We start from the raw sequence: 22,324 nt of genomic DNA, 5'->3' as shown, positions 1-22,324 counted from the left end.
CTTCAGATATTTATTCCCAATCTCTGGGGCTGTCAGTGAGAAGATTCCTGGGTTCAGGTGATTTATATTTAACAAAGAGAGGCTCTTAAAGCAGCAATACTACATTCACCCTTTATTCTTTAATATGTAAAGAATGTGGCAATGTATAATTCTACATATTTACCTAAACTGGCAATCAATTGATGCTCCTGTCATAAACCTGTAAAAATTCTGATTGTGTGACTAACAAAATGGCCAACTCAGCAGCTACAGTACAATATATCCTTGTATTACTACAGTAATATTATCTATTGTTACAGTTTACAGCTCAAACTGCAGGGAACATTGGCAGCAAATTATCGCAAACATAAAAGTGTTGCAAAGATCTTGCACTGCTTGGGAGGTGTGCTAAATCCTGCTATAGAAATCAAAGGATGCTTTAAAACTCATTAATTTAGTGGATTATGGTGGATAAAAAAAGCAAAGGAAAAATAAATTAGTATACAGTTAATATATGCCGCTAAATATTAGAGGAACTTTGCATGTTTCTTATACAGGATTACCACTAAAAATTTTCAATATCTGCTGTATGCACAAAACGACTTTGTAATATGATGTGTGGTGTTCATATAAACAGGACATTTTGTTTAGAACTAAGAAATATTTCTAAAAATGAGTTATCAGCACACCAATATTATGTGAATATTATAAATAATTTATTTTGTCAAGAATTCTTCAGCATTACAAAAAGCAAACATTTTCATGTGGAACAAAATTGGTGCAAAATGCACAGGAAATTACCAGGAAACACTGACATATGCATTACTGTACATTAAAAACCTAAAATTATGTTTTACATATAAAAACGCAAAAATTACATTAAACGCCGGTATTTCATGTGTGATATTTTAGTTTTTCCTGGTGAAACTTTAAGGAAATGGGCATCTGAAATACTGTATTGAACAGTTTGAAATGTTTTAATAGCAATGTTTTGATGAAACAATATACCATATAGACGTATCCTACATTACCCATGTTTAATAAATGCTAATCCAATCATCACCATTTAATTGGTCGCAAAACACAGCTTCTTCAAACTCAAAGGCTTAAACTATAAATAAAACATATTAGACAGAAAAGATACATCATTTATATTGTGTTAAAATGTGATGTTTTTGAATAGATCGTAACATTCATGTTCCATGACGTTGCACGGAGTAGGAGATATCCTGGAAGCATCTTCCCCAGCTCTATTAACTTGCCATGTTTTCAGAAGCCTGAAAAGAACACAAAATCATATCAAATCTATAGAAATGGAAGGATTGATCACGATTAATAAGGAACTAACAAAGCATTTCAGTAGCACAAAAGTACCCGGCCCTAGCAGACATGCTTAACATAACACACTCCTACTGTTTCTGCAAGCTCTCCCTACATCCCACTTAGATTGTAAGCTCTTCGGGCCAGGGTCTCCCTTTCCTAATAGGTTTACTTTTTTGTTTGAAGTGCTTATTCCCATTATCTCATATATGTTTTTTTACTGCTGTGAAGCGCTATGTACATGAATGGCACTATACAAGTATTTCACTTACCCGACGGCGCATTGTCACAGCAACACACCGTTGCGGCGTCACGCAATGGCGCATTATCATGGCAACGCGCCACCATGTGACTACGCCTCGCATTAAGCCATGACGTCGATGGAGGAGGGCTGCTCTCTTACTGATGCTCTATCCCCGGGCAAACAGTTTTATTTTTGTGGCGAAGAGCGGGGGGGGGGGGGAGATGCAAATAGGGCCTTGTACCCACACTGGTTGCAAGGATGTCATTCTATATACTCTGAAGCATCAACTGACGTCAGTGGTTTTTTTTGGCCAAAAACAGTTGAAACGCAACGTTGGATTATATAGAATTACCCCCTATGGCTGAGCACGGCCTAATAAATAAATATGGGGCTTTATCTTTCAGTACAACAAATCCCAAAACTTTTACTGCAAGCGCTGCAGGGCAGGGTGTCACTACATATTTATTGGATTACATACAGCACCGCACACACTGGCAGTGTAATGTAGCTTAATAAATCTTATCCAATACTCATTAGTAGTATTGAGCGATAACGCCTCTGGTGTGAACAGATCCAGGTTACAACCCACCGTTGCCTGTAAAATGTTTTGGAATAACATTGATGCGTGTAGTATATTGCACACCTTCTCAAGTGATGACAACGGGCACGAAACTTGTGCCGACTATGCTGAAAAAGTGTGTATTTATAATTTGTTCTAATTACAGTAGACACTTGCTATTTAACACGGTCTATTAGGTCCCTACATTTAAATTTTTTTAAATAAATGAAAATACTGTTTACCGTTTTTTGGTCTCTTTTTGAAAAACAAAAACATTGTTTATTGCTTTACTCTCAATACATTAAAACTCATTAAAAGAAAAGGCATATAGAGTGGTACACACACACACACACACACACACACAATACTACACAACTGACGTATTAAATAAAAACAACAAACAATATTTTCAATGTGATCTTAATAAATCAAAACTCATTAAAAAAGGCATAAAGAGTGTGTGTAATGGGGCTGAGGGAGCCATGCAGTAAATATCTAATATTACAAAACAGCTTAATATAAAAAAAAAACAAAAAAAACATAGGATTTATATGTATTGCTGCTTTAGTTGTACCATACTTCATATCCTGAAAAGTAATGTCTTCTACATGTCAAAAATGTGCACTTCCAAACTCTGCAACTGCTAGCTCACAAATTGCTTCTAGATTAGATCTGGCTGTTTTGATAAATGTACAGATCAGTATTTATTTTTTATAGGAGTAAGACAGTATCATAGGTTTCTAGGACAAAACCTGGGAAATTCCACTTGTACCCCAAATTAGGAGATTCATTCACTCTCCAACTCTAGAAGTCTCTGCCAACATATAACTGATAACATGTTTAAAATAAAAACATGTCATTTGATTGAAAAACAAAAAAAGTCTAGGCAACATAAGGAGTCAAACAATGCTATATAGGTTTAGAAATGCAGAGTTATGGGCGTCATATTAATAACCAGTCACACATACTAGACTAGAATTAAAATCACACACAGTTTTGGAAACTGACTTGTTACATCATTCCTATGATCATTACTGAGGGTATGGTTACAATTTAGAAATCCGTTATTCACATGATCTTTGTATACAGTATGTTTAGAAGGATACAAATTATACTGGTAAACACTTGGGGATAATCTCATCATAGATGTGGGAAGATTAGATTTTCTTTTTTTTGTTACAACATACATTTTAATCTGCATTGCCCAGTCTTTACATGTGGTTCGTTACACTGAGCTAATACAAACCTGCTTGCAAAGGCTCTTACCTTCAGAGCTTCAGTCGCCTTGCGCAGTTCCTTTATAACAGATGATAAGGCCTCCGGATTAATTCCTTGTTCACACAATCTCACACAAATTGACAGGGTTTCCATATCCAAACCAGTGTTCAATAATCTTGAAATTTCGAGCAGGACTGCATTAAAACAAAATGTAGGTTCATATGGGATAGAAACCAGACAAACCACAAACCTTCAAATAGACGACATGTCTGCAGCTATGTTTATGTCTGTCCTGGGGCCTCATTCGAGGGGAGTACATTTTGCGCCATCACAAGCCTCAATTCTGGAGCTGATAATCACAAGACGTGGACTCTCCCTATCTAGCCTGAACACTCTGGTTTAGACCAGGTCTCCAGTGCACGCGCCACACACCACTGCCCTCTATGGGGCAGGACGCAGTGGCTGTGTGTGTGGGTGCACAAAGAGCACTGACGGGTACACTGCCAGGGAAGACAAAAATTTTGTCTTCCAGTGCCGTGACACGATCACCAGATATGCCCCGTCATGTCCAAACCTCCCCATCATGACCCCCCTCCCCATCATGGCTCCCCTGCAGACCGCCGATCGCTGCTGTAGTCTGTGCACACGCCGCCTGGGGCCGTAGCCTTAAAGCAGCAATCCCGCTTTCCTTTTTTTGTATGTGTTGCAGGATTGAAGCAGGGGTTCTCAGGAGCAGAACCACATTAATTTTAGCTCCAAGGACTCACTGTTTCCCAAGATACTTATCTCCGTAGGGGGCGCCGCCATCTTGGCCGTGTTCACGCTCTCGCATGCGCAGCAGAGTTGTGGCGGCCATTACAGAGAGTGAGGAATGGCAAATATGGCGCTCCGAAGCGCAGGGACTCCCAGAAGTTGTGCATGCGCAGTTGCAGGCGGCGGGCATTAGAGACTCGCGCATGCGCAGTTGCGATCGCGGCCCTAATGTAAAAGAGTTCCGCAAGGGACTACAAGCCCCAGGATGCATAGGGGCATGCACACACGTGACACCAGGGAGCCAATAGGGCTTACAGACTCCCCTGCAAAGAGATACATTTTGACACACTCAGAGAGGAAGTTCAGTTGGAGCTGGGACACAGACAGGGTCGGGTGTATGTGCAGGGAGCAAGTGGCTCCTGCACTAGGCCAGAGATTTTCCCTAGGCCCCAGCTAGTTCCCAGGTGACCTCAGCTTGTGGTTGCTGCAGGGACTCCCCTTAGGCATGGGACAGGGTCCTGTAGAACCTAGACAAGTGAGGGTCACAGTCAGGAAGCGTTATATCCTGGCCATTGCTGTGAAGGTGGATCATCTTCTGTAGTATCAGGAGCAGAGACTGTTCTGTGGTGGATCACTCCATGCGGGAGCCACGGACGGACCGCGACGTGGGATCATCCTTCAGGAAAGGGACCCCAAGTACAGATCATCTGCGCGCCCAGGTGTGGACACACCCAGCAGGTACCGTCATCTCAACAAGTGTACCAACCCTCACCTCAATTTAGTGGGCAGCGCTGTCACAAACTTGGGTGGGAGGGGAACTCTTGGGACTCCCGAGTACACAGTGTTGAGGGAGTAAGGTGTGGGGATGAAGGCCCTGTGAGGCGTCATGGTAGTTGTACTATTAGTGTTATAGAGTGACACCGTTGCTAATGTTATTCTTTTGTTCTGCATATACAGTAAACTGTGATAAACAGTGGCGGCTCTGGGGGGTGTTTGCATTAGTACATCATACCTATTCTAGCCCAATAACCCGTGTGCACATACTGACCGTCCATAGTCTCCCGCACGGCGCTCACACTCCCGGGCGCGCTCGCCATGGTGACCCGAGAGAAGCGTCTCCACCGGAAGTGACGTCCCAGGCAGACGTAAGTGCGGGGCTTGTGGGGCGATAGTACGGTGACCCCGCTGTCTCACGCACGGCGCCAGCGCGCCCTGTATACATACAAACCTCTCAGCGCTCAGGACGGGGGGACTTATTGTCCAATAGGATAGGAGGACACCGGCACGGGCCTGTCCCGTTCCCATGGTGACGCCTCGAGGAGGCGGGGCTCACATTCGAATTTGCGCGGAGGTCTTCGCCTCATTGGTCGGCCGTGCAGCAACCTACGCCCCTACCCCCTTCGTGTCTTATGATTGGCCGGCGGAAGCGGCGAGTACTGATTGGTCGCGGTGTGAGTAAGCGGAAAGGCAGCGGAAATCACCGTGCTGTTACTGTACATTGATTACCGCGTGTGTGAGTTCGTGTTATCGGCGGGGCGAGCAGCGGGAGCAGGAAGGGGAGCGGCCGCCGGTGTGGGAGCAGGAGTCGGAGAAGTGCGGTGAGAGGCCGACTGGGGGCGGGCGAGCTGTGTGTAACGGCCGTGCTGGAACGCAACGAGGGTTCTGGAGCCGTGACGTCAGGGTTCGGGGGCTGCAGAACAATTCCAACCTTCCTCCGGCAGCAAAGCGCAAGTCTTTTCCCAGCACCGATAACTCCGCTCTATCTCTGCCACTAATAACTCTGCCACTAATACCCGACCTTATATACACCGTGCAACACTACCTACTGCACCAATACTATACCTCATAACAAGAGTAATAACCTGACCGTATGTATATACACGGTGCAACACCACTGCCTACTGCCCCAATACCGTACCTCATAACCCGACATTAGTACCTGTCCCTACACAGTATAAACAGTGCAATACTAATCTACTGCCCCAACACCTCCCCTCATAACCAGACATTAGTATATGTCCTTATATACACAGTGAAATGCTAATCTACTGCCTCAATACAAACTATAATCCAATGGTAATTTCTGATTTTTATTGACTGTGCTAATTTGACCTCATTTGCAGTTCCGTATTGATTTAATAATCCTAATTTGGAGCAGTACAAGAGATATAACAGATTTTTTTTATGCGCTTTTATCTGATCACAAAATATTATATAATCAATATATACGTGTGTACATGTGTTTTCATACACAAATACACACAATTTTTACATCGTAACTCGCAAACTGCAAATGGTTGCTCTGTTTGGTTTCCTTCAATGTAATTCCCCTAAAGACAAAAGCATGCAAACAAATACCCCATCCAAGACCAGAAAGTTCTAATCGTTGTTTGTTTGGAGCAGATTACCATAGCAGTTAAAACAAATGTAAATGGATTAACTGTTTAAATAAAATGCATGTGTATAAACATCTAATATCCATATTTTAGACCAGGGCTCTTCATCTGGCGGCCCGCAGGCTACATGCGGCCTTGATTTGGCCCTTGTACTCGGCTACCCAAGCAACAAGTCTGACATTAGCCGGGGCAAAGTGCAACTCCCTCTTTCCACACTAAAACTCCCTCTTTCCACACTAAAACTACCTTATAAGTTAGGGTAATATAATACCTGATATATTGCAAAATGTTGAAATATGAATTTTCACGTCTTTAAATGTAGCTAAAGTTACATTATAATAAGCGTGTGTCCCTCTATTCCTAAACGTGTTCATGTCTGGTTGAAGAGCCCTGCTTGCTATACACTAACATTTGTTCTTGGAATAATGAACCTTTACACATTCATTAGACTCTATCTTTAGTGACAATCGTCCTTAGGACATTTCAGATAATGTGAGCACATGCAAAATATTTCATAACTGATACAAATGTAGATTTTTGAAAGAGAAGTGTAATCACTGTTACAATTTCAGTAAAAGAACTGTTGTCCAGTATTAGGAGTACACATTTGGAAACCATTTAATGATACTTTAGAGTAACATTATAAATAAAGTGTGACCGTCGAAGCGAATCTGATAATATTGTGTAGCTCAGCATATTTGTTCAAAGTAAAAATTACTCATGGATTCCAGGACAAAACATTTGCATTTATATTCTTCCTCATGACAATCCACTTCTTGCATTCTGATTGTGCATCCAGTTTGCTGCCTCAGCAGTAACATTGTGTGTGTGTACATAGATGTTGCCCTGGATAATTGTTTTTGTTCCTAGGTTGACGTTTCCGCACGAAGCACACGGGCTGCCGCCATCAGTCGGTCATGAGTGATGTTAGAGCTCAGTTAACACCGGAGACCCCAGGCCGGCCAGCTATTCTGAATCCATTTGAGAGTCCAAGTGATTATTACAGCCTGCAAGAGCCATTTGTTTCTAGTCCAACTATATTTAAATCAACAAAGTCCTCAGCCGTATGTACTTTCAAATAATTAGTGTATTCACTTAAAGCAGCAAAACGTGAACACCATTTTTTTAATCCGTTTTTTAGTATTAGATAATACTGTATGCATTTATTTTTAAGCTCATGCCATTTGTAATGATTTTTTTTTAATGTACTGAGACTCCTTTTGATTGCTTCAGCAACCATTTAGAAAGTCATATCCACTTTCTCTTTTCAAATTAACTCTGGCCTTTGGCAGCAATGTATCACAAACAGATCTGTTGCTGTGTTCCAAACTGCAGACTGTCTGAAAGCTGTCACAATAGTGTTACACTTAGTAATTTAATGTTACATTGCAGCATCTCACACACTGCAGCAAAAAGTTAGAAGGCAGCCATTTTGTTTGGCACACAACCAGGATTGTTACAGATTTATAACAGGAGGACCAAACGATTGGTAGTTTAAGTAAGAATGTAGAATTATACATTGTCACATGCTTTACATATATAAATAAGGGGGGGAAAGTGTGGAATTTAGTATTGCTGCTTTAACTGGACTACAATGCACTGCACTTGTTTCTGATGCTGATGTTTATTTTCTTCCTGATAAAAACAATGAATTACATATTCTAAGAAGAGATTTGGGTACTGACCATGTCTAAATGTTTTGAAGTCGCAATCCCTCCCATTTCAAATATTTCTTTGGAAGAAAAAAAATAGAACCAAGGGGTCGTCTGCGCTAAACCGGGCTACATTTAACTCTGGTGGCCTTGCAGTTCGTGAAATACTGCCTGTTTAGTTGCAGGTGTTCTTCCTGGAAGTTCAAAGATGTCTGCCTGGGCCAATTGGAAGTTGCAATGCCATCCCCAAATGATGTCACAGCTTTCTTTTGGCCCGTGGGAAGAAAGGCAGGCGTGGTGGCCATTTTGATTTTTCTGAGTGGAAACATAAACACAGGCATCTAGAAAGGGAAGTATCTCACAAAGTGGGGTTCAGCTCCAAAGCACCCCGAGAATTGCATTCTGGAAAAAAAAAAAAAAAGAGTAGGGGAGGTTGTTGCTTCAACATGATGACTTTTATGTCAAGCCGAGAAATCACTGAATGCTTGGACCCATAACCCACTCACGCACTTTATAACGGCCAGAATCTAAAATGTTTATTAGTTTATCGATAATCTAAATATACTGGGAAAGATTATATACATGTATTTTTTTTTTGTTTTAAGTATTTGCTACGAATTGTACAACATTTCTGTTAAATGAGAGCGCATGCAAACAAAACACCATGACTCGTGGATATGTAATTTCAAACAAAAAAAATAGTACATTTGCACGAGTGTCAATAAGTGAAAACAATTAAATATATAATTTAAAATGTCAAGTGTAGACTTGTCACTGACTTGTTAATGGACAAGTGACCCATGCTGTTTGTTTTCTATTGGCTAGACCCTGCATCCATCTTGAGGTGTGTGGGTGTGTATGTACACACACTTTCCGTTTTACCAGTACATTTCCCATTCGGACTACGGAAAACATTTTTTGAAGGGCAGCTGCTTTAAGTCCCACTAGAGAGCATTTTTTCTGGAAAATATATATATAGATATATATATCTATCTCGGTATGTGACGTTCACAAACTTTGAGGTCCTGTGGTCAAACGACTGGATCCTGCCATGCCCCTAGCAGAACCCTCCCCTGAGCAGCCAGACCAGGAGCCGACTCGTACGGTGTTCCAGAAAGGTCTGTGCAGCAGTGGAAGAGTTACGCTGCTGGCGTGTCTGATTGAACATTGTCCAGTGACAGTGTGGGTTTTGTTTTTAACAATTTGGAGTTGTAGTAAGTGTCATTATTGTCAAGTTGGTACATCAGAATAATGGATATTTTAGCTGTACCTTTCTGTTTTGCAGACTCCAGGACAATTTAGATGGTCCATTGATCAACTTGCTGCAATAAACCCTGTGGAAATTAACGCAGAGGATATTCATCGCCAGGCTTTGTATTTAAGTCATGCAAAGTAAGCTGCACCCAAATATTTGTGATGTCATGGTTGTATCCAGAAATGTCTCATAGTTTGAGTGATTATAAATGGCTCCAAGTAGCTCATTGCGTGTAAGAATCGGTTAGGATTTTATTTCCCCAGATAATGTCGATGCATAGCTCTGTAAACATTGAAATGGTAATCCCTAATAACAGATAGTAGAGAGGGCTCCTAGATTTTCGGTGCTTTACCGTGTTGGAGAATGGTGGTTTAATAAAATGACAATCAAAAGGCCTGTCCTGCTTTAAAGGGGCAGTCCCATTTTTTTTTAACGTGGTTAAAATTAAAACCTATTTTTTTTACCACTTTCTATACTTGTCTGCTTTTATACAGAATCACACAGCATTAATGAAGCAATCCTGGCTTTTTTTTTTTTTAATTTATTTTTATTTTGAATATCATTTATTGTGAGGATTGTTGCTTTAAATAATACTTTATGTCTTGCAAAATGATTGGGAGGCGATGTACCATATTTCCCCTTGGGGTTCACAGCATGAATAAGAGGGAGATGATATTGCCACTTATTCCTAAGAGTATGTACCAAGTGTCCAGTCTGCGGTCATGAATCAAGAGTTATCAATTTAATATAAACATTTCTATTCAATAAACACTACTGCGCTCATTTTTTTTTTCTATTTTTTTTTTTTTTTTAACTGTTTAGAATAGATAATGAAATAGAAGACAGAAGACAAAAGGCTATTGAAGAGGTAACTGATAAATATAACACATTACCACAGATTGACGTGAACCTGTGCTATAAAAAACTATTTCAGTTCCGAATGGGTGGGGTCCCTCTAAAATACATTACTGTTTAATTCAAATGTTTAGCGCTCAATTAGGCCTAATGTATCACTTAATTATAAGGTAAAGAATATTTCGAATAAGTCCATGACTTTCACATGGTCCTGGAAAACGGGATTTTCTGTCTCCATGCCTTGAATTTTTACCATAGCGTGATCTCTTTAGTGTGTGTGATTTTCTTGTGTTTAAGATGCACACTTACTGAACTTGAAGTGGTCAGTAAAGTTAATCCTTAAAAGACCCTTTTCCTTTAAAAATAAATAAAAGCTCTCTGGAGCTGAATGGTGTCCAGAAGCAGAGGGTCCCAGGAGCTTAAATCGACACGGTTCAGCTCTGGAGACCCCCTGCTCCCCACCTAGTCAGAAATAAATAAGTGTGTGTGTGTGTGTGTGTATCTCGCTTTAAAGGGGAAGTTTCCTTCCCCCTCCCCCCTACAGAAATCCTCTTCCGTTCCGTCCTCGACGTTGCGATCGCAAAGTGTTGGAGGGCTTCCGACTCTCAAAGGCTTGGAAGTCCAGTTGTAGCCTCATTTTACAGATTGTCCAGTTTATGAGAGGTACTCAGTCCTGTATCACTTCTGTGTTTCAGTTTTTTTCACACAGAACGATAGTTCCTTCCCCTTGGACACTGAATGAAGGGAAGCAAGCCTCACAGTTTCATTCTACAAAATGTAGGTCTCTTGTGAAATGTTTCTAATGAATACGTTATTCAGCCTTGTGCTATCGTGACATTAATGACGTGGTCTATGCTGTATCATGAACTGTCCGTCTTAAAACGCCTAATTGTATTGTCATCTGTCAGCCCAGTGTTGTGGTATATTTTCTGCTATTCTATGTACCTGATACATCTTGGCACAGCTGCTTTGATGGCTGATTCCTGGTGCTTTATTATACCAAATAACGTGATGCTACTTTCCTGACCAATTCTTTGATACATATTTTCAATATTAAACACGGTAAACACACACAAATTGCAAAATTAGTGTGTGTTTGTAAATTGCTCTTTACAACTTACAAAAGTGCATAGGTGATCACAATTCTTTGTGACATTTCCAGCAGACTTCTGTTATAGGCCTATAGGTGTAACATCTTTTTCTTGCATTGAAAGCGATATTGATTTTTATGAATGCTTTCTGCTCTGTTCACTGCTTCTATTGAATTGTCATTGCCTTTCTTTGGCAATTGCATGTGACCTCCAACAAGAAAACAGCATGTTGTCCGTTTTTCCCAAGGTGCTTTCCAGGACCGAAATGAGCGTGTCAACTTCAATGCCGAGGGTTCTTTATCTTAGGACCACGCGCTCTCTTTTTGGGGTCATGCAATTGGTTTTGCAATACCTCTTGGAGTCGTCTTCTTCACCTGCTGGAACAATAAGTTGTCCTCTCCTGTTCCCGTGCCATTGTAGCTCTGCCAATGTTGCTGAAGCCGGCACAGAAGAGGATATCTGTGCAGAAATTATTTTGAAGTTGATCATTGAATGTTATGTACAGTTTGCGATTTCATTTCTCTGCTGGACATTTCAGAACAAACACAACATTTCTGTAATTACAGGTGTTGATCTTATTAATGAGTCGCCCGTAGGAAGAGAGCAATCCATACCATCTGGAAAGAGCACAGGTGACGGTAATAGGGCAAATATCCACATATAGGGGATGTCTATATACAGGTTTCATTAGGCTAACAGATGAACATAAGTTGTGTGTGCTTTAATTCAGCAGACGTGGAGGAGAAGAGAGCATCATTTTTTTAACAGAATGCAAATAAGTAACAAAGGGTTTAAAGAAATAGCCCCATATGGTTAGGGCCTCTTTACATTTGAGTTGCTTTAATGAAACGGTGAGATTGGTGCTAGCAATTTGAATTTTAGATACTAGTATTTTGCTATGCTTGTAAAGTTGTTGGCAACACCATGGTTACGGTCTGCTTTTTAGCCTAAATCAGTGTTTTTTGACAGTTTAAAAAATACATAATAAAAAAAAACATATATTTTTTTGAACCCTATAATTTTATTGTGAAATTCTGAGGAACCCCAACTCTCTCTAATAGCGCGTCTGAGATCAGATGCATTGTAAAGTCTTTTGAATTTGATAGTTTTTAAATGACCTGAAAATTGCAGACCCCTTTAGGGATGAAGGGGGAGGGGAAACCTTGGTTGAAAAACACTGACCTAGATAAATTATGCACTTGTGTATCTTTCAGTCACACAGCATTTCCTTTTTTTTTTTTTTTTTTTTTTTTACAGTTGGTTGTCAAACACAATTGTCATTACCAGTTGGTTTTAATTTGGAAAAAGTGTTGGGTAAGTGTGCCACATGTAAGCTAAATTCTTACCAAAACCGTTGGGTATTTTTAAAACCAATGTTTAGTGTGCATGTGATATTTGTATAGTGAAACGGCAACTTCAGCCAGTTCAGGAATATTTTCTTGGAAACCCCTTTTCTATCTCCCCCCGTCACGTCCCGTGCCATCTACGTGACATACTGTTGTGTGGAAATTGCTACTTTTTAACATTTGAACGGATTAGGGGTTTATGCCTCCTAACCCAACTCACAGGCTGTATCCATGGTTAACGCGCGGCGCGATCAAAATGCAGGGCCTCTGATGCTGTCCTTGGAGTGCGCGGTGAGAAGTGCTCGCGATGCGCGAGGAAATAAATGTGTTCCTGTCACGCGACGGCCGAGTCACATGAGTGGTGCGCCCAATGTGGACATACCAGATCCATGACGCCACGCCTCCCCCATCATGTCTGCCTATAGGGCACAAATCGCTCCAGCTAGAGGTGTGCGTGAAGCCGAACGCACCCACCATGGATGCGGCCTTATTCATCTAGATATGAACCCTAAATAGCCTTTTAATGTCTACAGTATGTATTAAATACTCTATCGTGTGTGTGTTGTCACCCTCTCCCGCGAGCCCGCTGTCACTCGCGCTCCCCCTCGCAGGGTAGCAGCGCGCTCTAGCATTGAGGCACTTCCTGCCTGCTGCTTGCTAGAGCGTGCAGTCCTGCCTGCTCTGCCGCCAAGGTAAGGAAGGGAAGTGCAGGGGGGCGAGAGGATGCGATTTGAAGTGCAGGGGCGGGGGCGCGATTTGAAGTGCAGGGGCGGGTGAGATTTGAGGTGCAGGGGAGGGGTGATGTGAGGTGCAGGGGGGAGGGTGATGTGATGTGTGTGGTGTGCAGGGGGAGAGATGGGGGTATGAGAGATAGATGGGGAGTATCGCAAAGGTTGGTAGTCAGGGGTTGTGGGGGAGATGAGGATGATGATGAGGGGTGTTGAGGGACATATATGAGGATGATGATGATGAGAGATGATGGTGATTTTACCCGTACGGCCCAATTTTTTTTTTCCTTGGAGCAGTTCAGCCCTTCTCGCTTTACGAGTTGTGCAGACCTGTGATACAGGGATTTGAACCTGGCTCCCCTGCCTCAAACTCTGTCATTGTTTTCAGAGTCTGTATCTTTACTCACAGAGCCGCTCCTTCCTTACTACTGAACGAGTAACATGTTTTAGAGCCAACGCGGAGTGATTAATTGGCTTTTTTTTTTTTTTTTTACCGAATTGACATCTTTCAAGGGGTCAGACTACCAGTTGCTACTCCATTTTGTCTTGCTGTTTATCAACAGTTTGCACAGCGAAGGCCTCCTCTCCACTTTTGTCTGTCTCCTAGGTACAGGGTAGAGGAAGTACTTTATTGGTAAACACGCCCCCATTTACAGTCATGCTTGGTTTCCAAAGTGCTAAAAACAACCCGTTTTTTGCTTTAAGCATAGTTGGATTTAAAGGTGATTTTGATAACTTCTTAACATAATTATTTTTTTGTTAGGAATTGCCTTTTTTTAAACATCTTGTTGTGAAGCAAACATTAAAAATGCATGTTACATGTCTGAGTTCTTTCCCTTTATTTAACGTATTTAAGCGCATGACACGCCATCTCCTTCTGCGTTGACTGAGCCACACTACCTCAAAGTATAGAATAAAAGTGAACTTTTTGCATCCTTGTAAATATTATATAAGAGGTTTGAACTGCTAATCCACGCTCTTTGCTTCTATGCTTGTAAACCCTGGTATCTCATGCACAGCTCTCGTACATTTTTTCTTTTTCAGGGGGATTTTTTAGAGCTGAACAAAATCCAGATCAATCCCCAGAAAATTTGAGCTCCTCATCACTTAGAAGAAAGTTGTTTTTAGATGGACATGGCAGTGGGTCCGAGTGTTCATCGCCACCCTCTCCCCAGGCTAGAACCTACGAAGCTCCTACAGCCACTTCTCTCGGAGTTCTCTGTTCCATAGATCTGTCTCCTGTCCGTTGCAGAAGTCCTATACTGACGCCAAGTTCGGTAAGGCTGTTTATATTAATATAATCCTTTGGCGTAAAGGCAAACTGGAATAACTTAAAATAAATCAGCACTTCCTGGCGGTTTCTTTCTGTTTGCGGGTTAGCACTGACCTGTGAGCATGTCTGTTCCTGTTGGTTTTGTCTTGGAGAAGCCAAAGCGCAGCAAATAAACAAAATCACAAGAGGGAAAAACATAGTCCAGAAAAGGTTATGACCCCAAAAAAATTTCATGGGGGTTTACCCACACAGTTCCAGAATTAAAATAAATGTGAGCTTTTATCAAACTGGGAGAGGTCGGAGTTCTTTTGAATTCTTTCTGCACTTTCACTGACCTTTGTACTTCTTTCATGGTAACTAAGTAAAAAAAAAAAATCCATCTTATGTACACAAATACTGTTATGCTGAATACATCTTTTTTTGGAAATGTTCCATGGTATTGAATGTTTGTTTTCACTCGGTATCCTCCAAAGAATCTGATTTTAAACCGTTTCGCTTGTGTAATGTGGTCTTGCCAAAAAGTCAGGGCCCGCAGGCTTCCACCACCATATCTTGCAGGAGAATCAAAACTTTACTTGGAATAAAAGGGACATATTGCCTTCTGACATCTGATCACTGTTCATTCCTCTTTAGGAGAGAACACATTGCAGGAAATGTCAAATGATGTATCATTATATTTAGCTAAAACTACTTGTTTCTGATCTTCCTTGAGCTTAATGTTTTTGTTGAATAGTGGTCATCGGGTCTGTCTGTGATGGGCTGAATGCTGATGCGGTTTCTGGGGAAAAAATAAAAAATAAAATCTGGATTGTGTGCCAAGTCTTCCTATGTATCCACTTTCAACTAAGTATTTTTTGTCTAATTGTTTTGTGTGTGTGTGTGTGTTCCAAAGTGAACTAATGCCAGTAATACAAAGGTTAGCCCCTTCATTGATATTTTAAACATTCACTGATGTCTTCCCTATTTTTATATACAATATATAACACACACTGGGATGTCACCCGAGCTGGGGGAAAAGGTATGATTTGACTCAAGGGGCTCTCCGATTTTTCCTTTTTTGTGACATAGGAGGTTAAACAAAAGGGGTGGGGAGGTTCAGTGTAAGGGGATTTTACTGGAACCACCAAGATCCAATTGTGTGTGTGTGATTATTATATTAAAACTTTAGTCCCATTTGTGGCAACCAGAAGACTGAATCATAAGCAGTTTGTTTGTGACTTCATTTAAAAGGGCAATTGATTGAGGCAGAAGTCCATATCCATCTTGGGTGATATTTCATGGATAAATTGGTGATTCCGTATATTTGGCAGGAGCTTAACATCTATATTCTGTAAAACTCGCAACCTCTCTGTTACTGATGACAAAGAGGAGTTTCTCTTGCTGCAAGATTGTATTTTTTTTTTTCAGAATGCGATTTTCGATTTTACATAAAAACGAGCAATCGAAGTGCCAGGTCCCTTGATGTAGTATCTACGTCCCTGGGTAACCAAGGGGTTAAAAGTGGGTTCAGCCATTTCAATGCATAACTTCAGTGGTAATGTCGCTGTATTTGAGCTAAGGTCACAGATTCAGGATAAATGCATAGCAATGTCAGTGGTGGTTACGTCCAAGCTGATTTGCCATATTTGGTACATGGCAAATCAATATCCTTTGTCTCTGATACTATAAGGGCATGGTGCTATACTGAATGCACAACATAGCTTATTTATTTATTTTTGTCAAAGGGTCAATTTTCTTCGAGCCCAATCCAGGGAGGGAGAAGAGCGTACAGCTTGGGAAGTATTACCAGCCCGACTTTCTTAGAAAAATCACCATCCAGTTTTGCATCACCATCGTTCTCCCCCATAGCTGTTCACTTGGGGAAGACGCCAATGGCAGGTATGTGGTTAGGTATTGCTTGCTTTTTATTTTTCTAAATTCATGCCGAGTTGCGGCATTTTTAGCTTTTCTGGCATCACCATGAAGACATTAGCTGAACCTTTTTGTACATATTTGAATAATTCAAGACTATCTTATGTGATTAGGATAACTGCTGCTCACTGGTTTTGCGTTACTGAACTAGTTTTCAACCCGAACTGTGAGCAAAGGCAGGGAACCACTCGTAGGTGTGACTTGAACTGAGTCATCGGGGGTTCTTTCTTTTTGTTGCGGCTGCTATTTTCTTATTGGTTTTGAGACTGTTGAAAAGTAATGCAAGTGGCACAAAAATGGTGACTTGCTGAAATAGGGATCATGGAATCAATTAATCAGTTCACACCCAGTTGTAAGATAGTATACTTGTCGTCATATTTAATGGCTTGGAATGTATGAAATTTGTGTCAAACATTTAAACCGTATTTTCAATTATCTATCTTTTTTTTTTTTTTTTTCTCCGTGTGTTTCTCTTTATGATAGCAATTAGGTTTTGAGTCCGCTCCATAATGTTCCAAGTTTAAACATTCCTGTAGTGACTAGTCTCTGGAGAAATTTTTGTTTTTTTCGAAATCTTCTTAAGCCAGATCTATCCTGTTTCACATGGTCTCCCTCAAGAAAATAATTTGTATTTATATATTTTGCCCATAGATTGAGCAGCTGTTTAGAAAGACCTTTTTTATTTTTCTATTAATTCTCTCCACACATTCTGCCGTGATGTCCAGTACACTTTAATTTTATTTTGGTTAAATAAAGATCTGTTTGTGTAGTAAACCTTACTATAGGGTGGTAATTTTAATGCTACAGGTAAATAATAAAAGCTTTTTAAGGCATCTGTGTAGTAAGCGCTGGTCAGTATGGAGTAGGCACACTATTTAAAGACAAAACCAGGTAAATTAAAAATCAGAAATTAATAGAATAAATCTCATCAGACTTGTTGGAAGACTGAGTTATTTCTAATTGATGGTATTCTGTTTTGCATGTAGAACAAAAAAAGTTGACGTTTCCTTCACCAGAGATGCTTTCGACCTCGAGGTCTATGGTTAATGCCTGTGCCAGAAGTCCTTATATTGAGGGCTGTTCTCCAATCAAAAGCATCTTTCAAATAAGGCCACGGTCCTGCAGAGGAAATGCACAGTATCGGACTTCCTTGTTTCAGATACCATTTACAATTGAACACCACGAGGAAGACAAAGAAAACTCTCCACCTTCTAATGGTGTGTTACCTGAAGGGGATATTGCAGTACAGATTCATACTAGGAATAACTTTGCATCTGTTGACCATTTGGTAACGGAAACGGTAACCAGTGTACCACCCGTGTCTGATTTATGTGTACAAGGATCTCTAGAAATCCAGGAGGAATTGAAGGACAATGACACTGTAGAAATGGTTGATCCTGTGGAAATTGAAGATGACCCCACTTGGGTTAAGGAAGCAACAGTGGCTGACAACACACCAATGACCAGCTTCATGACCGGCAGCACGTTTAGTGTTGAAAGCTCACACATGTGCATGTCTCCTCTAGCTGAGAGCAGTGTTATTCCGTGTGACGGCAGCATTATCCAGGTAAGGCCAACAATGCACTTCAAGCTGAGTTTCATCAGTTGAGATGTACATTGTGTGGGAATTCAATGTCAAAACTCAAATGGAGAACATTCAGAAATGTGGCTTACAGATATGTGCAGAATGTTGCATATTTATGCTAGCTGTAAAGAATAATTATGCATTAGAATGTGTTTCTTTGGTACAGTAATGTTTTTTCTGCTTTATTCTCAATGTGATTTCATTTTTGTACTGGTCCAATCAGGTGGACAGTGGTTACAATACACAGACGTGTGGTTCTAGCATTATGGATGGTATTGGCACGGAGAGCACCTGCAAAGAAAATGACATGCAGACTTATGAAATACAGAATAAATCTCAACATTTAAAGGTCAAGGTATGTGGTGTGTTGCTCTAAAATAGTTTAATTTTGTAATTCATATTGCAGCGTTTTATACAGCAGTTTTTGCTTCATTCGGGTCGCAAAATGGTATTTTGATGCCAGCATAGATTCTAGTCTGACTTTTTCAGAAGCCCTGAATGTATTATGGTAGCCAACATGTGTTCGTTTTATAACATGGTTTGATGACTTTACCAGGATAGTGTATGTACCTTGTCAGTGAACAGCTAAAGTAACCTCCAATGCCTAATCTGGTTGAACACGTTTCAATCAAGCCTTCAGTTAGTGTAACTCGGCAGCTACAATGTATTCTTATATTACTAAGAACACTATTGTTATAGTTTACAGCTCAAACTGCTGGGAATATTGGCAACAAATTATCCCAAACAGGAAAGTGTTGCAAAGATCTTGCACTGCTTGGAAGCGGGCTAAGGCCGTGCCTATAGTGCCGTCGATGGCGACACGACGGGTGACGTCACCACCGGCGAAAGTTATATTTTGACGGCGTCGCGGGCACTATAAGCGCACGCGGCGGCAATGCATTTGTTTTCGGGCGACGGAGACGCTATAAGCGCGGCCTAAAGCATCTTTTGATTTCTATAAAACACATTACAATTGACAGAGTTGAATAAAAATAAATAAAAAAAAGTCACTATCTAATACTGCACTGATTTCTTAAAAAAAAAAAAGAACATAAGATTTTGCATGTTTTGCTGAATTCAATAATGTAGTATTATAATCCTTTAAATAATATAGTAGTACCAAAGGGGCTACACAAAATGGACTGTTCAGTCCTTTCAAGAATCTTTTTTTGAAGACTTGAAAAAATTCTTAATAGAACCGAGCGGCTTTTTTTTTTTTTTCGTGTGTGTGTGTGTGTGTGTGTGTGTGTGTGTGTGTGTGGGTGTGTGTGGTTTTACAGCTTGTTATCTGATGTCGCAACTTTCTTTTGGACACAAACCCTTTTGGCCACATTGGACATATTTTCTGCTTTCAGCAAGAATATGTCAGGAACTGGGGGGTCCCCTGACCTTGCACCGGTTCAGGTTATACTTAAAGCAGCAATCCGCACTAGATTTATTTATTTATTTTTTAAGACCGAACTCTTCAAACAGCAGCCTGTTTGCAACATCAAAAAACGTTTAGCAATGTAATTTTTTTTTTTTATGCCTATGGTACGTCTGACCGTGCCACTTGCTATCACAGGTGCTCATATTGCTGCATGTAATCTGCATTTTTTTAATGTGCATCAGTTGTCATATTATTGCTCAAAAGGATATACAGTAGCTCATACCCTCTTCCCCGTCTGATCCTCCACAAAGTAACCTAATGTCCCTGTTATGTGAATCGTTGACTAGTTTTCTGAATGTTTGGAATCCCCTCTAATGGACCTTATTTTAACTTGGTGTGTGTCTGCTACGCTACATTTTATTTATGTATTTATGTGTTTCCCCTCTAGTACGGCTACAAAGCCCATCACAAATGCTTGAAGGAGGACTTGTCGCCTGTTTCCTGTAATAACCGTTAAAAATCCCAGCAAGTGAACGGTTTATTTTGAAAAGCCTGTGAATGACTTGAACACAATCATCATTGTACCTTCGACTGTGAAAAGACGGTTTGGAGCCAATCACTTAAGGGTACATTCATGAGGTGTGGTACCACTGATTCCATGAAAACAGGCTCATCAATAGCCGTCTGTGCACAATCACATTTTCATGAACCTGCTCCATCATTTCTTGTGACTCTTATGGAATTGGATAGACAAGCTGCAGAATACAGTGCTTCAGGACTAAAGGACGATGGATTTTGACAACTAAACCACATTCCAGCTCAGCCATGTATCTGTACGTGTCCTCTTCACGCCTATTGTTTTTACATTGAAATATAAAAGGGGTTGTCACAATTGTAGGGTAAATAAAGAGTTATGGATGTGCTTTTAAAGAAGGAATAACAATTAGTCTTTTTGGCAGAGTTCTTTTAATGTGAAATGCTCCCTGGCTTTCTGAGCTGCTGTTAGAACAAATATTTAAATTTTATTACTTTATGGTAACATCTTCATTGTCAGAGGGGATCGCAATGTAAGCGTCACTGTCTGGTAACTGCAGCCAATTACCTGCTTCCTACTTCTGCTCTAGTAGGTTACGGGTTCACTATATATTGGCCGTGATGGATGGTAAGCTACAAGACACCACGTCTAAAAAAATATATATTTTTTTTTTTAGCAATTTAATGCTGACATTTTTGTAAAAGATTTGTTTTTCATGTAGATAATTGAGTGGATGAGGACACACTGCTGGAGTGTTCCTACAAATTGACTTTAGTTTCAATCTACTCCTTAAAACCCAAAATATATCTCTTGTTTGCCCTAAAACTACACACCAAAATAGAAATATAATTTGACCATTTTGTTAGTGCAGCGAGACCAGGCAACGTTCTGTTTACACTTCTGAATTAATTTTTAATGCAAAATGTTTAAGTTCCTGTGTCTGATGAATTTGCTGCTTCAATTATCTGTGCTAATTTTATTCTCTGTGCATCTTTGTCTAGTAATGGGAGCAAAAAATGAAATAAGAGTTCTTTAAACATATTTACCATGAGACATATCTATTTTTTTAATTAAAAAATCAAGACTCATAAAGATCAGTTTAAAGATTAAATATTCATGTGCGTGTTTATGCTGCTTTTTGTATTTTCACAGATTAAAGTGCAGCTTTTGTCATTAAAACGTTTTTTTGTTTTTTCCATTTTTCCATGGGGTTTAATAATTCCCAGGGATGTCCGTGCAGGATCCTTTCACTACTTGGAAACCTATTATTTCACTTGCATTACTGGTATGAATTCCTACTATATTCTTGGTGACTAAAAGTGAGTAAACACCACACTAACATTTACTTTACTGAAGGCCTCGTCCCCACTGCTCGCGGCTGTGGGCGCTACGCGTACAAGATATGGCCCAGCCCTGAGGCCGGCCCCAGTCACTGCCTGCAGAAAGCGCGATGCATGACCACCTTTCCCAAAAGACCCAAGATTTTTGTCATGGCGCGATGGGCACGTTACAGTGGCGGTTCAGCCAATTAGGGCGAACCAGCTGTGTGATGTCATGGCCACACGTCCCCCTAGACCACAGATCGCGTCTGAAACCGGTGCATGTGCCGCCAGGCGTGTACACGCAGTGACTGGGGCCGTAGCCGGACTACTTGTAGTTTTAATACCTCAATCTCGTACAAAGCATTAAACATTTGATTTGCAAGTGTTAATAATGAGATCTGCTATTATTTAGTAAGGTTCTTAATACACTTTTTCTCTTTATGGAGAACTAGGTGAGTAATCTTGCCCTGATTATGGAAATTAGCACAGACTAACATTGACTGGGAGTCATCGGCCATCGGCTTGAATGGCAGGTATCACCGATTCACCCGCGATATCGCAGATACTGCGGTGATTCCCACCCGTTGTCTTTTATACAATGTGAATTAAATGAGAACTGCTTTTATATGAAGTAGTTTACATTCCGTAGCTTTTAATTGTAACGGAGTAATGCAAATAAGTGTTTGCATAATATTTATTATTTAAGTTTAGTTGCATTACTACTTACATCAATCTACCCCAAATATGCTGTTCAGCTTGTACATGAACTTCCTATCGCCCCAGAAGAAATACAGGTACAGCAGCACTTTATGTAGTAGCTGTGGATTGGTAGAACATCTTAGTACTTTGGGTACAAGCAGAAAGCAGTGTATGCAAATAGGCAAATTCTTTCAACCAGTGACCTATGAAACACTAATTTGTCATGGCGCGCTA

At 40.5% G+C, this 22,324-nt stretch overlaps 2 protein-coding genes across 5 annotated transcripts; one reads left to right on the top strand and one right to left on the bottom strand.

Moving 5' to 3' along the window:
- Nucleotides 1-673: 673 nt before the first annotated feature.
- On the bottom strand, nucleotides 674-5,295 carry MZT1 (mitotic spindle organizing protein 1). The gene is made up of 3 exons (XM_075591022.1): nucleotides 5,122-5,295; nucleotides 3,369-3,514; nucleotides 674-1,256 (listed from the first exon to the last, which is right to left on the bottom strand). The coding sequence occupies exons 1-3, from the start codon at nucleotides 5,168-5,170 to the stop codon at nucleotides 1,233-1,235; spliced, it is 219 nt and encodes a 72-aa protein (XP_075447137.1). The 5' UTR covers nucleotides 5,171-5,295; the 3' UTR covers nucleotides 674-1,232.
- On the top strand, nucleotides 4,457-21,248 carry BORA (BORA aurora kinase A activator). Of its 4 annotated transcripts, none has more exons than XM_075591019.1 (12): nucleotides 4,457-4,811; nucleotides 7,340-7,533; nucleotides 9,407-9,513; nucleotides 10,199-10,244; nucleotides 10,927-11,008; nucleotides 11,889-11,954; nucleotides 12,580-12,636; nucleotides 14,441-14,673; nucleotides 16,394-16,547; nucleotides 17,567-18,147; nucleotides 18,389-18,520; nucleotides 19,983-21,248. In XM_075591019.1, exons 2-12 carry the CDS (start codon nucleotides 7,387-7,389, stop codon nucleotides 20,049-20,051), a joined length of 1,674 nt encoding a protein of 557 aa, XP_075447134.1. In that variant the 5' UTR covers nucleotides 4,457-4,811; nucleotides 7,340-7,386; the 3' UTR covers nucleotides 20,052-21,248. The 4 variants fall into 4 exon arrangements, with proteins under 4 accessions (XP_075447134.1, XP_075447133.1, XP_075447135.1 ...); XM_075591018.1 differs by lacking the exon at nucleotides 4,457-4,811 and adding an exon at nucleotides 5,272-5,671; XM_075591020.1 differs by lacking the exon at nucleotides 4,457-4,811 and adding an exon at nucleotides 5,687-6,149.
- The last annotated feature ends 1,076 nt before the right edge of the window (nucleotides 21,249-22,324 follow it).

Source organism: Ascaphus truei, chromosome 3 (genome assembly GCF_040206685.1).
Source record: "Ascaphus truei isolate aAscTru1 chromosome 3, aAscTru1.hap1, whole genome shotgun sequence".
NCBI classification, from domain to species: Eukaryota; Metazoa; Chordata; class Amphibia; order Anura; family Ascaphidae; genus Ascaphus; species Ascaphus truei.
This window is presented reverse-complemented; position numbering and strand designations above follow the sequence as displayed.

Bases quoted from the DNA above. Each gene is read 5' to 3' on its own strand.
- MZT1 (XM_075591022.1), bottom strand. From the start codon at position 5,170: ATGGCGAGCGCGCCCGGGAGTGTGAGCGCCGTGCGGGAGACTATGGAC. The intron at 3,515-5,121 runs GTCAGTATGTGC...GTTTTAATGCAG, and splicing joins CGTGCGGGAGACTATGGACG to TCCTGCTCGAAATTTCAAGA. The intron at 1,257-3,368 runs GTAAGAGCCTTT...TGTTCTTTTCAG, and splicing joins AGGCGACTGAAGCTCTGAAG to GCTTCTGAAAACATGGCAAG.
- BORA (XM_075591019.1), top strand. From the start codon at position 7,387: ATGAGTGATGTTAGAGCTCAGTTAACACCGGAGACCCCAGGCCGGCCA. The intron at 10,245-10,926 runs GTAACTGATAAA...TCTGTGTTTCAG, and splicing joins GACAAAAGGCTATTGAAGAG to TTTTTTTCACACAGAACGAT. The intron at 18,148-18,388 runs GTAAGGCCAACA...TGGTCCAATCAG, and splicing joins GTGACGGCAGCATTATCCAG to GTGGACAGTGGTTACAATAC.